At 40.2% G+C, this 13,707-nt stretch overlaps 1 protein-coding gene across 1 annotated transcript in view; it reads right to left on the bottom strand.

The window, feature by feature from the left end:
- Positions 1-13,707, bottom strand: part of NLRC4 (NLR family CARD domain containing 4) — a 36,867-nt gene that overhangs the window by 14,464 nt on the left and 8,696 nt on the right. The window contains 5 exon segments of the mRNA XM_019827705.3: positions 1,953-2,123; positions 3,829-3,921; positions 9,204-11,195; positions 12,022-12,165; positions 12,168-12,278. Coding sequence (XP_019683264.3) covers positions 1,953-2,123; positions 3,829-3,921; positions 9,204-11,195; positions 12,022-12,165; positions 12,168-12,278 — 2,511 coding nt within the window.

Below are 13,707 nucleotides of genomic sequence, written 5' to 3'. Positions count from 1 at the left end.
TACATAACTATAGGAAGGTCACTCCATTTCTCCAAGCTTCCACTGAAGCTTCATCTTTAGAATGAGGAAGTTGAGGGGCGCCTGGGTGGCTCAGTCAGTTGAGTGTCTGACTCACAGTTCCTGAGTTTGAGCCCTGCATCAGGCTCTGTGCTGGTGGGGTGGAGCCTCCTCAGGATTCTCCCTCTCCCTCTCTCTCTGCCCCTTCCCTGTACACACTCTTTCTCTCCCTCTCAAAAATAAACTTAAAAAAAACACACAAAAACTTCAAAACAAAGAACAAGGAAGTTGAACTAGATAAAATGTAAGATTGCTTCCAATTCTAAAACGTCCTTATGCAGGAGAAACAAAGGAACAACAACAACAACAAAAACAGATGAAATGAGCAGTTCTTTGTTTATCTTAATTTAAATGATTTTGGTAATGTCATAGTTGTGATGTTAATAATAAAAACTTAGGAAGTAAAAAAAAAAAAAAGACAGGTGAGAAAAATAGAAAACAAATAGCAAAATGGCAGATGAAAATCTATCCACATCAATAATTACATTAAATGTAAATGGACTAAGCACTAATTAAAAGGCAGAAAAAGACTGGACTTTTTTTTTTTTTTCCCCCAAAAAGCAAGACTCAATTCCATGCTATCTGCAAAAGATATAATTATGTTGAGGTAAAAAATATGAAAAATTATTTTACACGCAAACATTAATCGTAGAATACCATCACTCTAGCTAAAAACTGCTTAGTTCTTTTCTTTACATTAGGTATTTATCATGGTTGTTTAATCTAATTGAAGTTTCTCCTATCAAGACTAATAAGAAATATCTCTAATTAAAAGAGGTTTTTCATGATATATACTCTTATTAAACTATTATTATTATTATTATTATTATTATTATTATTATTATTAGCTGTTTTTAAAATTATTTTTTTAGGTAAGCTCTACACCCAACCTGGGGCTTGAACTCATGACCCCCAGATGAAGAATCACATGCTGTACTGACTGAGCCAGCCAGTTGCCCCAGCTATTATCACTTTTACTCAATTGTAGAGTAAAATAACCTCTGGGGTTTGGTGCTTTAACATAAAAAACCCATGGAACTCCTCTCAAAAAGAGTACAGCTGCTATTTATAGTTCTAAGTCTGTCTGTTTTCAGGATCAGGTAGAGAAGTAAGGATCTACTTATCCTTGTTTTCCTAGTGTTTATCTAGCCTCTTCTAATCATGGGTTTCTCTAGCTTTTGGTTTGTAGTAGCATACAAATGATTTCATTTTACAGATTCCGAGCAGTTTTTTTTAAGTTTATTTTTTTAAGTTAAAAAAAATTTTTTTAGTTTATTTGTTTTGAGATAGAGCACAAGTGGAGGAGAGGCAGAAAGAGAATCTCAAGCAGGCTCTGTACTGTCGGTGTGGAGCTCAACATGGGGCTTGATCTCACAAACCATGAGATCATGACCTGAGCCAAAATCAAGAGTTGGACGCTAACTGACGGAGCCACCCAGGCACCCCAAGACTCAACTCTTATATTAATGTACGTTAGCTGCATTTTAAAAGGGCAGTGGGAAAGAATTGGTGGCCTGAGAACATTTAAGAAAATTCTTCTCTCTCTGCTTCTCAATCATTTATTTATCCATCATCTAAATATTTATTAGGCAGTTATTATATAACAGAGCATGTGCCAAGTTTCAAGCACCTATTTCTTCTTTTCTTTTTGTTCACCATATCATAAAATTATAATATCTTCCATTATTCTGAAATGTTCTCCTAATTCTCCATTTTCATTCCAGTCATGGAGAAGATCATTAAAAACAGGCTAGATATTACCTGGAAGTCTTTATTATCTTTTCCAGTTTCTCTAAAAATTAAATTTCCTTTTGAGAGACTTAACATGCATTAGTATGAAAGTATCACATGTTCTCTTACACTGTTCTCATTCACTTAATGCAGGCAACAGTTACCTAGGGTTTTCATAGCATTGGCAGTCAGGCAGCAGGAGACTAATTGGATTTCTTCAAGGTCACAGGGTTCAGCTGACAGAGACTTTACTATGTAATCCATTCCCTTCCCAATGTCAGACAAGTGGGTCATATGAAGTAAACACAACTTCTTCAGGTTTGTCAGACCTTCAGCTGCAAAAAGTAGGAAAGGAAATACATTAGGACACCAAGTTAATTTGATTTAAACATAGACTGATGGACTGAAAAGAAGGCAAAGAACAATTGCACACAGATCTTGCCACACTCTATCTCTAGAGACCTTGAGTTATAAAAGCTGAAGAGAGTTGTTCTTCTTTCAACCATTACTCTCCAATCTCCTGGACCATACCAAGGTCACCTATGTGGAGGTCATTCTCTCAGTAACATGAGAAAAACTATAGTAAATGGGCAGTATTTTAATGCATATCAATGTGTGCCTTTTACCATATTTTTGGTAGGATGAGGATGAAATATTCTGAATGAGCACTTTCTCTTAATCTCCCCCCAAATTTTAGGAGGGGTGGAGTCTGAATTCAGAGGGGTAGCATGGGGACTTCAGTTCCTTGGTGTGATTCTAGTGTAACTGTTTATAGTCAACTATATAGTTTAGGGGTTGTGAACATGAGCTTTGCAGTCAGTTTGATTCCTGGATCCCATACTTTAATTGTGTAACCTTGGACAGGTTATTCAACATTTTGGCTGTGGATTCAGGGATAATTATACCTATGTCCTGGGACTATTATGAGGATCCAATGAGAAGAAGTATGTAAAAGTACCTAGAGTAGTGTCTAACCTATGCATAGTAACCCTTTAATAAACAATAAATTTAGATTTGTCTATTTAAGCCCAGACTGGTTCCTTTTTTTGTTTTTAAAGTAGGCTTTATACCCAGAACAGAACCCAACATGGGGCTTGAACTCGGAACCCTGAAATCAAGACCTGAGCTGAGATTAAGAGTCAGATGTTTAACTAACTGAGCCACCCAGGCGCCCCCTACCCCAGACTGGTTCCTGGGGACCAGATCATCTGAGATAGGTATTTTTGAGCCCTTTGTACCAATTAGTGAGACCTTGCGCAAGTCAATAAACTGTTCTAGGTTTCAGTGGCAGTAAAATGAGAGAGTTGAACTAGATGCTCTGAGGCTCCTTCCAGCTCTAATACTCTGAGTAATTTATAGGCATGCAACAGATGTTTATTGAACACTGAATTAATCTGATTATTCTTATATAGGCCATGTAATGAAAAAAAGGGCAGCCATTTTTCACTTGTAGGATAAGGTTGTCTTTAGGCAGGAAGCAGAATAAAAAAGAATAAGGCTGAGGAACATTTAACTGAGGGCTCAAACAGTGGGGGGAAAAAGAGCCATGGGGGAGGGGGCAGAAAGCAGGGACACTGGAGGAAAACAGCTTCAATGGGAATTCTCCCTGTCCTGGAGAGGCTGGCTCCCTGTGACAAACCACACATTCTGCTCGTACTGTTTAGGTTTTCTTGGTCCACATTCCTTCTTGTGTTCCATTCCATTTACAAAGCTTTATTTAATTATGAAACCACAGTATAAACTTTTTTATACTGTTTCTATGCTTCAAATATAAACATAGTCAATCAGCCAGGAAGATAAAAACGTATCATGGCTTCTGTCCCCCAAAGCGTTACAGTCTACGTGTGTGCAATTTACATAAAATGGTGCTGAAGGATTGGAATGGCCATGGAGAAAAACGTCTAGAAAATCAATGTAACACAAGTAGATAAAGGCATCCTTGCCTTATACAGACACAACCAGTGCCTAGGAGTCTTAAGTTAACTGTTCTTATTATCAAACTTACATTAATAAAAATAACAAAGAAAATAAAAATCTGACCTAATTTTATCGCATCTTCCTCATTCATCTTAATGTTGTACAGTATGAGCTTCATAAGATTCTTCAAATTACCCAAGCTGTCAGTCAGACCACCTGGAAAAAGAAAAAAGAATTGACTATGTTCATTTGTCATTTACTAGATTTTTGTTACCAATCAAAAAATTTTAGCTGCTCCATGGGCAAGAAATGCTCCTGAAATTGACACAAGAGTGTTTTGCTTTTGTTTTTTTTGGTCAGAGATGGGCATCTTCTTTAGCTAAAAGCATGTTCTCCGAATATAATGGAGTTAGAGTAGAAAATAATAACAGAAAGATAACAAGGAAATTTCCAAATACTTGGAAATTTAATAATAAGACTTGTAAGGTTTTCATGATGCTATCATTAAATGATATAAATCCCAGACCAAGAGAATAAAACAAAAGAAAACTTAAGACGAGTATCATTCATGAACATAGAAGTAAAATCCTCAATAAAATATTACTAAAGAACTCAACCATATATAAAAAGAATATTATACAACCACCAAGTGGGCTTTATACAGAGAATGCAGAGCTGTTTCGATATTTGGATATCAATTTATGTAATTCAATGTATTAATCCAAAGAAGAAAAACTACATGATCAAGTATGTTGATGCAGAAAAAAACATTTGACATTATCTGACATACATCCATAATAATTCTCAGCAACCTAGGAATAGAAGGAAATTTCTTCAACCTGATAAAAGTCATCTAAAAAAAACTACAGTTGATATCATACTTACTGGTGAAAGTCTGAATGCTTTGTTGCTAACATCAGGAACAAGGGAGGATGTTCACTCTCACCCCTCCTATTCAACATTGCACTGCAAGTCATAATCAGTGCAATAAGGCAAAAGAATAAAATAAAAACAAATTGGAAAGGAAGAAATAAACCTGTTCTTTTTGGAAGTGACATGAAGTGAGTGTAGCAAATGTGTAGATTATAAGGTTGATACACAGAAATCTATTGCATTTCTATATAGTAGCAATAAATATTTGGCAACCAATTTTTTAAAATTCCATTTATAGTAACTCCAAAAGAATCAAAAAGTTAAGTGTAAATCTGATAAAACATATGCAGGATGAACATGATGAAAACTATAAATTATGATAAAAGAAATAAAAGAAAATCTAAATAAATGGAAAGAGAAACCATGCTCATGGATTGAAAGATTCAACAAAATAAAGTTATCAATTCTCCCTAAAATGGCCTATAGATTTAATATAATTCCAACCAATATCCAGGAAGTTTTTGATTATATAAACAATGTGAAAGCCAAAGGAACCAGGATATAAAAAACAATTCTGAAAAAGAATAAAGTTGTAGAAACAACACTATTCTATTTTATGACTTCCTATAAAGCTACAGTTACTAAGACAAGATGAAATTATCAAGGAATAGACAAGGGTACTGGCAATTGATGGATCAATAGGCGAATAGAGTCCAGAAACACAGCCAACATAATCACAGCCAAATGGTTTTGGACAAAAGTACAAAGGCAATTCAAACATGAAAGAATAGTCATTTCAATGAATAGAACAACTGGATATCCATATGCAAGAAAAATGAACCTTGATCTAAGCATCATATTTTATATAAACATTAACCCAAATGGATCATAAATGTCAATGTAAACTTTAAGAAAAAAAGATAGGAGAAAATCTTCATGACCTGGGGTTAGGCAAAAAGTTTTTAGACATGACACCAAAAGCTTGATTTGTACAAGAAAAAAATGACTGCAACTAAATCTAAAATTTTTGTTCTATGAAAGATGCTGTTAAGAGAATGAAAAGACTAGGGGCACCTGGGTGGCTCAGTCGGTTAAGCGTCCGGCTTCAGCTCAGGTCATGATCCCATTGCCCATGGGTTCGAGCCCTGCGTCGGTCTCTGTGCTGACAGCTCAAGAGCCTGGAGCCTGCTTCAGATCCAGTGTCTCCCTCTCTCTCTGCCCCTCCCCGACTCATGCTCTGTCTCTGTCTCTCTCAAAAATAAACAAATATTAAAAATTTAAAAAAAAATGAAAAGACTAGCTACAGATTGGGAGAAAATGTTTTCAAATCACTTATCTGACAAAGGACTGGTATTCTTCATACATATTTGAGCATATAAAGAACACTCAAAACTCAACATTAAGAAGATAAATTACCTAATCAACAGATGGATGAAAACTTAAGATACTTGGCCAAAGAGGTATATAGTTGGCAAACAAACCTATAAAGAGTTTTCTATTTTATCAGATAAGTATGATGAAAGAACACTACAACCAGAGTTCCAGTTGCTCTACATCCTCGTCAGCACTTGGTGTTGTCAATTTTTTTTTCTTATTTTAAGGCAATTGTAGAATGACAAAAATAAAACACACACACACACACACACACACACACACACACACACAGGATGGTAAGTGCTAGTGAGAATGCAGAGCAGCTAAACCCCTCATATATAGCTATTGGAAATGTCAAATGGTACAAACTGGAAAATAGCGTGGAAGTTTCTTAAAAAGTTAAACAAGCACGAGGGGCACGTGGGTGGTTCAGTCAGTTGAACGTCTGACTCCGGCTCAGGTAGTGACCATGAGTTTGAGCCTCACATCAGGCTCGCTGCTGTCAGCACAGAGCCCGCTTCAGATCTTCTGTCCCCACCCGCCTCTCCCCTGCTTGCGTTCTCTCAAAAATAAATTAACATTTAAAAAAAAGTTGGGAGTGTCTGGGTGGCTCAGTGGGTTAAGAATCTGACTCTTGATTTCTGCTCAGGTCAAGATTTCTTGGTTGTGAGTTCAAGATCCACATCAGGCTCTGTGCTGACAGTGCAGAGCCTGCTTGGGATTCTCTCTCCCTACTCTCTCTGCCCCTCCCCAACTTGTGCTTGCTCTCTTTCTCTCTGAAAATAAATAAACTTAAAAAAAAAGTTAAACAAAGACTTGTCATATGGCTTAGCAATCCCACTCCTAGGTATTTACCTGAGTGATTTGAAAACTTGTGTTTCACACAAAAACCTGCATACAAACGTTTATAGTATCTCTGTTTATAATCGCCCAAACTGGAAATAACCTACGTGTCTTTCAGAGGTGATGAGATAAACTGTGGCATGTCCATATAATGTAATACTATTCAGAAAAGAAACAGATGAACTAGGAATATTCTGAAGAGATGTGGAGGGCAAAAATGGAAATCAACCTTGGGTAGAAATGTCAGGGAACTGAATTTTTAGCTATAAGAAAGAGTGAGCACTGATTACAAACTCAAATGTCAACAAGGTCCAGGGAAATAATGTCATTCCAAGAAGTAGAACAGGTGGGCACTGTGCCCACGTGGATATTATGTATCTTGTCCAAAGGGTACAGGAGAAGTTCATGAAGCTCTACCAATTGTTACCAAGTGAAGATGCAGGCCCACAGTTGCTGGACCTACAATTGTCAAGAGAAATGAGTAACCTGTGTTTTCACACTGCAATCTCCCAATGTCAAAATGCTGACAACTCCGGCAGAAGGGTCATGGCTGGGGGATGTGAAAGGGAAGGAGGTTTCACTGTAGATTGTTTTATAATTTGAATCATGTGAATATATTACTTAAAAAATAAATTTTTAAAATTAAGAACAAAATATTGGCAAACATTCAAAAGAAAACTACATAATATGTAGGCTAAATTCAGCATAGAGGTGACAGTTTGCAAGATCAGCAGAAAGGAATAGCCATCAAGAGGAGATAGTGAACTTCCTGACACAGAAGGTAATCTAAATGAAGTCTTGGTGACTATGCCGAACCTTATGGAAGGGATTCCTGCATTAAGTAGAAGGTTAAGCAAAGATTATCTGTGCAAGAGATTCTAGATTTTTCAAAATATTTACTTATCGAGGTGGGGGAGGGGCAGAGAGAGAAGGAGAGAGAGAATCCCAAGCAGACTCCATACTGTTAGCTCAGAGCCCCACCAAGGGCTCAATTCCATGAAACAGTAGTGGAAATCAAGAGTCACTTAACCAACTGAGCTACCCAGGCGCCCCAGATTCTAGATTTTTAAAAAAAATTTTTTTAACGTTTATTTATTTTTGAGACAGAGAGAGACAGAGCATGAACGGGGGAGGGGCAGAGAGAGAGGGAGACACAGAATCGGAAGCAGGTTCCAGGCTCTGAGCCATCAGCCCAGAGCCCGACTCGGGGCTCGAACTCACAGACAGCAAGATCGTGACCTGAGCTGAAGTCAGACGCTTAACCGACTGAGCCACCCAGGCGCCCCCAGATTCTAGATTTTTAAAGTGATATGAAATTTCCTTTACAGGGTGACAGATGAGGCAGAGCTTGATGAGAAATCTATTGCAAATGAAAAGTAATCTTGGATTACAGTCAAGTAGAGCAAGGCTCCTGCCAGCCTGTAGGTTCACACCACAAAGTATCCCCAGAGTCAACAGGCTGGTCTACACAGGTAAAGCTGGTCTATACAGGTAAGGCAGACATTCACCTTTAATAGTATTTTGCATTTGGGGAAAATTTGCCTTTATTCAGAAAGACTGGCTCAACTTGAATGTGTCTGAGATCTGAAATTTCTTCATGTTAGACAAAATCTGTCCCCACAATCTTTTTTCAAAATATAGTTGGCGTTGGGGGTGGGGGGGGGTGGGTATGCTCTGCAATCTCCTGGATGAGAATCCAGCAACACAATTAGCTACCAGCTCCTGCAAGTGATGAGTTTACAGGCTGGATTTCCTCCCAGAATTGAAGTGGGGAGGGGTGCCATTTGGCAGGGAAGCAGTGGGTAATGGATGGAGATGGAGAAGGGGGACAGGTCAGTGAAGATGAGCTTAACCTACCTCACAGGGACGCACGCACGCGCGCGCGCGCACACACACACACACACACACACACTACCATATAAACTATATTGCCATTCAGTCAGACCGTATAGCTTCAGCTCTGGGAATTCTCCCTAGGGCCTCCCCGTATGACAGTCTACCCCCTTATGGACCTCTCTTGCTCAGTCCTCCTACCTCTCTTCCAAGTCCTGACATCTGGTTGAAACTTTTAGAAAATTCAGGGACCCGTGGGTGGCTCAGTCGGCTAAACATCTGACTTTGGCTCAGGTCACGATCTTGTGCTTCATGAGTTCGAGCCCCAGGTTGGGCTCTGCTCTGACAACTCAGAGCCTGGAGCCTGCTTTGGATTCTGTCTCTCTTTCTCTCTCTCTGTGCCCCTCCCTTGTTCATGCTCTGTCTCTTTCTCTCTCTCAAAAATAAACATTAAAATTTTTTAAAAATAAAAAAGAAACTATTAGAAAATTTAAAGCAAAACTGTATGATATCTAATATTTCCATGGCACCCAAACAGGCTTGATTATAGCTTAAACTGCTGATGTTTGTAATACCTGGCAGCCGTGGAGTCTGTAGGTCCTGAATACTCAAGGTTTTTAGGTTTGTCACGGATGTGATATGCTGCTCATCTTCTATGGTGAGAGGACTGGCTTCCAGGATGAGAGAATAAATGTTCTTACAGGTGCGGAGGACCAAACTAAAGCTTCCAGCCACACCAGCACATCTCTTAATGCACAATCTGAGGTTTTTAGCAGAACTGAATATCTTTCCCAGATATTTGATATCTTGTTTATTCAACTTGCTGAAGTCCCGGAGTGTGACCTCCAGAGTCTTGAATTCCTGCTTCCAGTTGAAGAACAAAGACACAGCCCTGCTGGGAATGTAGGTTTCTGAGGACCCTTCCTGAGTCCTGCTTGTGTCTTCTGTGGTCGTGTCCCTCAAAGCCATAGCTTCTCCGTAGAAGTCCAGTTTAATGAAGTCCAGAGCACTTGCACAATTAGGCAAGTGTTCAAAGAAGTCAAATAAGTAATCGGGGATGTTCTCTGAGTTGATATATAAGCTTTTGCCACAAAAGAAAGCTTCAAATTCTTTACTCAGGTCTGATTTGGATATACTCTCATGGAATAGATTAATGCCACACTCTGTAAAGGAACTGATGTTTATGGCTTTCAGAGTTTCTTGCACGGTGGTGTTTTTCACATTTTGTATAGACTCCTGCCTCCAGAGAGGCTTCTGGGTGACAGAGAGCCCAAGGAGGCTGCCATGTTGATACACTGCTGCAAGGTGTTCCAGAACAGTCCTGGTGGCTTCAGGAGATGATCCACATGTGTACAGGAGCAGGTTGCTATACTTGGATGTAATGTCTGAAATGAAAACCATTTTCTGCAAATAACCTTTCCCCTTGGTCACTTCCTCTGGCTCTTGAGACTTCAGCAAACTGCTGAGTCTGCGTCCTGCTATGTACTCCTGGAAGGAGTTATGAAAGAATTTATACTTTGGCTTGAACTGTTGAGCTGTGTATTTACAGAGGAGTCCAGTTGTCAGTAGGACATCCTCGTTCACACTGGACATGTCCTCCGGTTGGAAATCAAACCTGTGGGAGAACACACCCTCCAGAGCTAAGTCTCCACAGTGGTTCAGGCTCTGAGCGAAGTCACCTGCATCCAGCCCCTTAAGTTTGTACTTGTTCTTCTGTATCAGCAGGTCATAGAAGGTGCGGAACAGTGTTGTTTGTGTGTAGGAGTGGAACTTGCTTTCCCCCATCTGGATTACACAAGTGATGACCACGAAGAGAGGGGTCTTCATCAGGTTCCTCAAACATCTGGATTTCCTAATTTGGAGCAACAAGCCTTCAGCATGCTCCTTCATCAGCACTTCTCGGATGAGAGTCTGGGCACTGTCCTCTGTCATGTCCCCTACCTCGGCAATCAGGGCACCAAACTGCCTGATGTGTCTCAGGCACTCAGTGGTGGTGGTGACAATGACCGTATTCTTGAAGCGGTGGTTCTCCTTTATGAGGGCTTCCATCTCTGGGCAGTTCTGGGCCTTGAATTCATTGTAGCCATCAAGAAGAAACAGAACTCTCTGCCGTAGCTTCAGCAGCATGGCCATGAAAGTCTGCTTCCTGATGGTGTCAGGTATATCCAGGAGTTGATCACACAGAGTTTCAAGGAGCCCACCCTGGGCCCTGCTCAGACGGACAAAAAAGACTAATTTGAACTTGGTGAGAGCCCCACACGTTCCGGAAGCCCAGAGCATGGCGATTTGCTGCAGCAGAGTGGACTTCCCTTTGCCTGATTCCCCCTCAATGATGCAGGGACTCTGAAGAGTGTCTAGCAGCCCATCCAGGGTCAGCTGCTCCAATCGGTGATGGTGATGGTCCTTCTTCCATAGAACAGGTTCTGTGAAGGTGCTTTTCAAATTAAAAATAATGTCGAAGTCTTCACCCAGAGGATAGAAGTTCAGGAAAGATGGAGTATTGTATAAATACTTTAGACTCTGAGCCAAATCATCTAAGACTTCTTCTGACATCTGCTTAGAAAGACCTGTTAGAGAAGAGGTAAGGTTAGAGGACCCAATTCTGTGTTTCCCCAGAACTTAAGTTTTCAGGAGGATGAAGAGGGATTTATGTTGGGAATACTCCATTGGTGACTTTACTTTCCTTCTCCAGTTCTGAGCTGGCACAAAGGGTTCCAAATATTTACTCTTCCCCTTTTGTCTTCTGTTTCCTTCTTTCCACCACATGGTCTTTGTAGCAGTCAATTGGAAATAGGAGTCTGTGTTTGGGTTAAATTCAAAAGTGTGTGAGAATAGTGGGGTGGTGTGGGGTGGTGTGGGCCGTGAGGGGTGGTTAGGGGTAACTTTCCCCAGATCAAGCCTTAACCTTGATTAAAATCTATCATAAAACAAAATACAAGTTATTATTTAATGATAATATTATTAAAAACGATTCCGCATTGGCCTAAGGAATGTCAAGAACCATGACTGCATTAATTTAAGTGCCTTCATTATCCAGTTTGATTTTGAAATGAGTCCTTCCGATTCTGTGTCTTCCTCTCTCTCTGACCCTCCCCCGTTCATGCTCTGTCTCTCTCTGTCTCAAAAATAAATAAACGTTAAAAAAAAAATTTTAAGAAATGAGTCTTTACTAAATCATTAATCCCTGACCCTGGCATTACTTATTTGGCTTCACCAACAAGGGATATAATGGGAGTTTTTTCTGAGAGTGTCTGACTTTTTCCTTCGCAGAACCAAAACCCACTACCCAGTGATGTAAGGAGGGAGGAGGGCAGAGGCTCTCTCGTGGGGATTATGAATCTTCTTCATGGCTTATTCTGTTTGTAGAACAGATACAAGAAAACTGATACTTACTTTGTCCATTCAAGTCCTGAAACAGGGGATAGTTCCATTTTTCAAGGGATTTGAGAAAGAGGTTACAGGATTCCGAACCCTTCTTCAGAATCATGTGAATGATCCCTCTTGCAGCATCCTGCTCAACCTTTTCACAGCAAATGACACTTCTTCGTAATTCAGAACATTCCACACAAATAGCTCGTCCACAATTTGCTTTATAACAGTCATTCCCATCCTTTGAATGAGCACTTGACTATTCTCCTTTATGAAATTCACTGAGGAGATGGGGGGAAACACACACATCGATTTATTTATGTAAAATGTACATCTCAGCATCCTGTTGACAGAGCAGTAGGGTCATGCAGTTTTCCCCCTCTGGACCCACCTTGAGCTATGGAAATGTCAAATGTTTGAATTCCAGGCCCTCAAGAAAAGCTCTGCAAAACCCTCACCCTCAATCCCAGAGTTTTTATTGAGCAACATGGTGTTTCTTTGGTCATGAAGTAAGGGGACCAGTCTTGTGCCCCAATATAAAAGGGTCTCTAGGGAGGTCATAGTCGTAAGACTGTGGGCTTTAGAATAATGAAACTGGCTTAGGATCTGCTAGTTGCTACCATCGGTGTAACCTCAGCAAGTTGCTAAATCTCTCTGAGCCTATTTCAGTGCTGTGCTGCTAAATATTGAACACACTTGGGACGCCTGGGGGGCTCAGTCGGTTAAGCATCTGACTTTGGCTCAGGTCATGACTTCGCAGTTTGTGGGTTCAGCCCCGTGTCGGGCTCTGTGCTGACAGTTCAGAGCCTGGAGCCTGCTTTGGATTCTGTGACTCCCTCTCTCTCTGCCCCTCCCCCGCTCACACTCTGTCTCTGTCTCTGTCTCTCTCTCTCTCAAAAATAAATAAACATTAAAGAGTCTATTTCATATATATATATATATATATATATATATATATATATATATGGGGGTATATATACCCCCTTTTTCTCTGGGGGTAAAGGCCCTAATTTGTAGCATGTCACCAATCTCCATGGTAGAAATATTTTTGCCATGGCTGATTTCAAGCTAATAACATGTCAGCTGGCTAAGAAAAATCATGAAAATTCAACAGGTCTCACTAAACAGTAAGAACCAGCTCCACTCCAGCCCTGGTTGCTTACCTGTCACACTGGAGCTGGGAACACTATTGAACTTATGAAGTTACGAAAATTCCTGTATAATATCTCATACAAAAGAATAGCTCAATACGTTACTTACTGTTTTTAGCCAACGATTCTGCTGTCACCACTCAAAGGAGTAGCACATTTTACCTCCCATAGAATTTGGTCTTTTCTGTAGAGTATGTGTGCAAAACAGTCGTCTGTACCAGGGGTGAGCTCTGGCACCTCTCCAAGTTCCTGGAGAAGCTGTACACTTCTGTTTCCAGCTCTCTGAGATCTAACTCTCAGATGCAGACCACACTGCACCTAAGCAGCCCTTCACAGCTTGGAGAAATGTCTCCCTGGTTTTTCACTCTTGGGCACTGTCTGCACTAGTTTTCTTCCTGTATTAGGCTGCTCCTGCTTTTCAGATCTCACGCTCATCTCATATAAATGATGTGCTCCTCCTGAAGACCCCAAGGCCTCTCTGGTCTGAAAGGCACCATCTGGCACTCATTCCGATCCCCAGGATTTCACCCAGCTTCCCTTTCTGTCCGTCTCAGTTTCT

This window comes from Felis catus, chromosome A3 (assembly GCF_018350175.1).
Source record: "Felis catus isolate Fca126 chromosome A3, F.catus_Fca126_mat1.0, whole genome shotgun sequence".
NCBI classification, from domain to species: domain Eukaryota; kingdom Metazoa; phylum Chordata; class Mammalia; order Carnivora; family Felidae; genus Felis; species Felis catus.
Note: the sequence above shows the minus strand (reverse complement) of the source record. Positions and strands in the feature narration are given on the sequence as shown.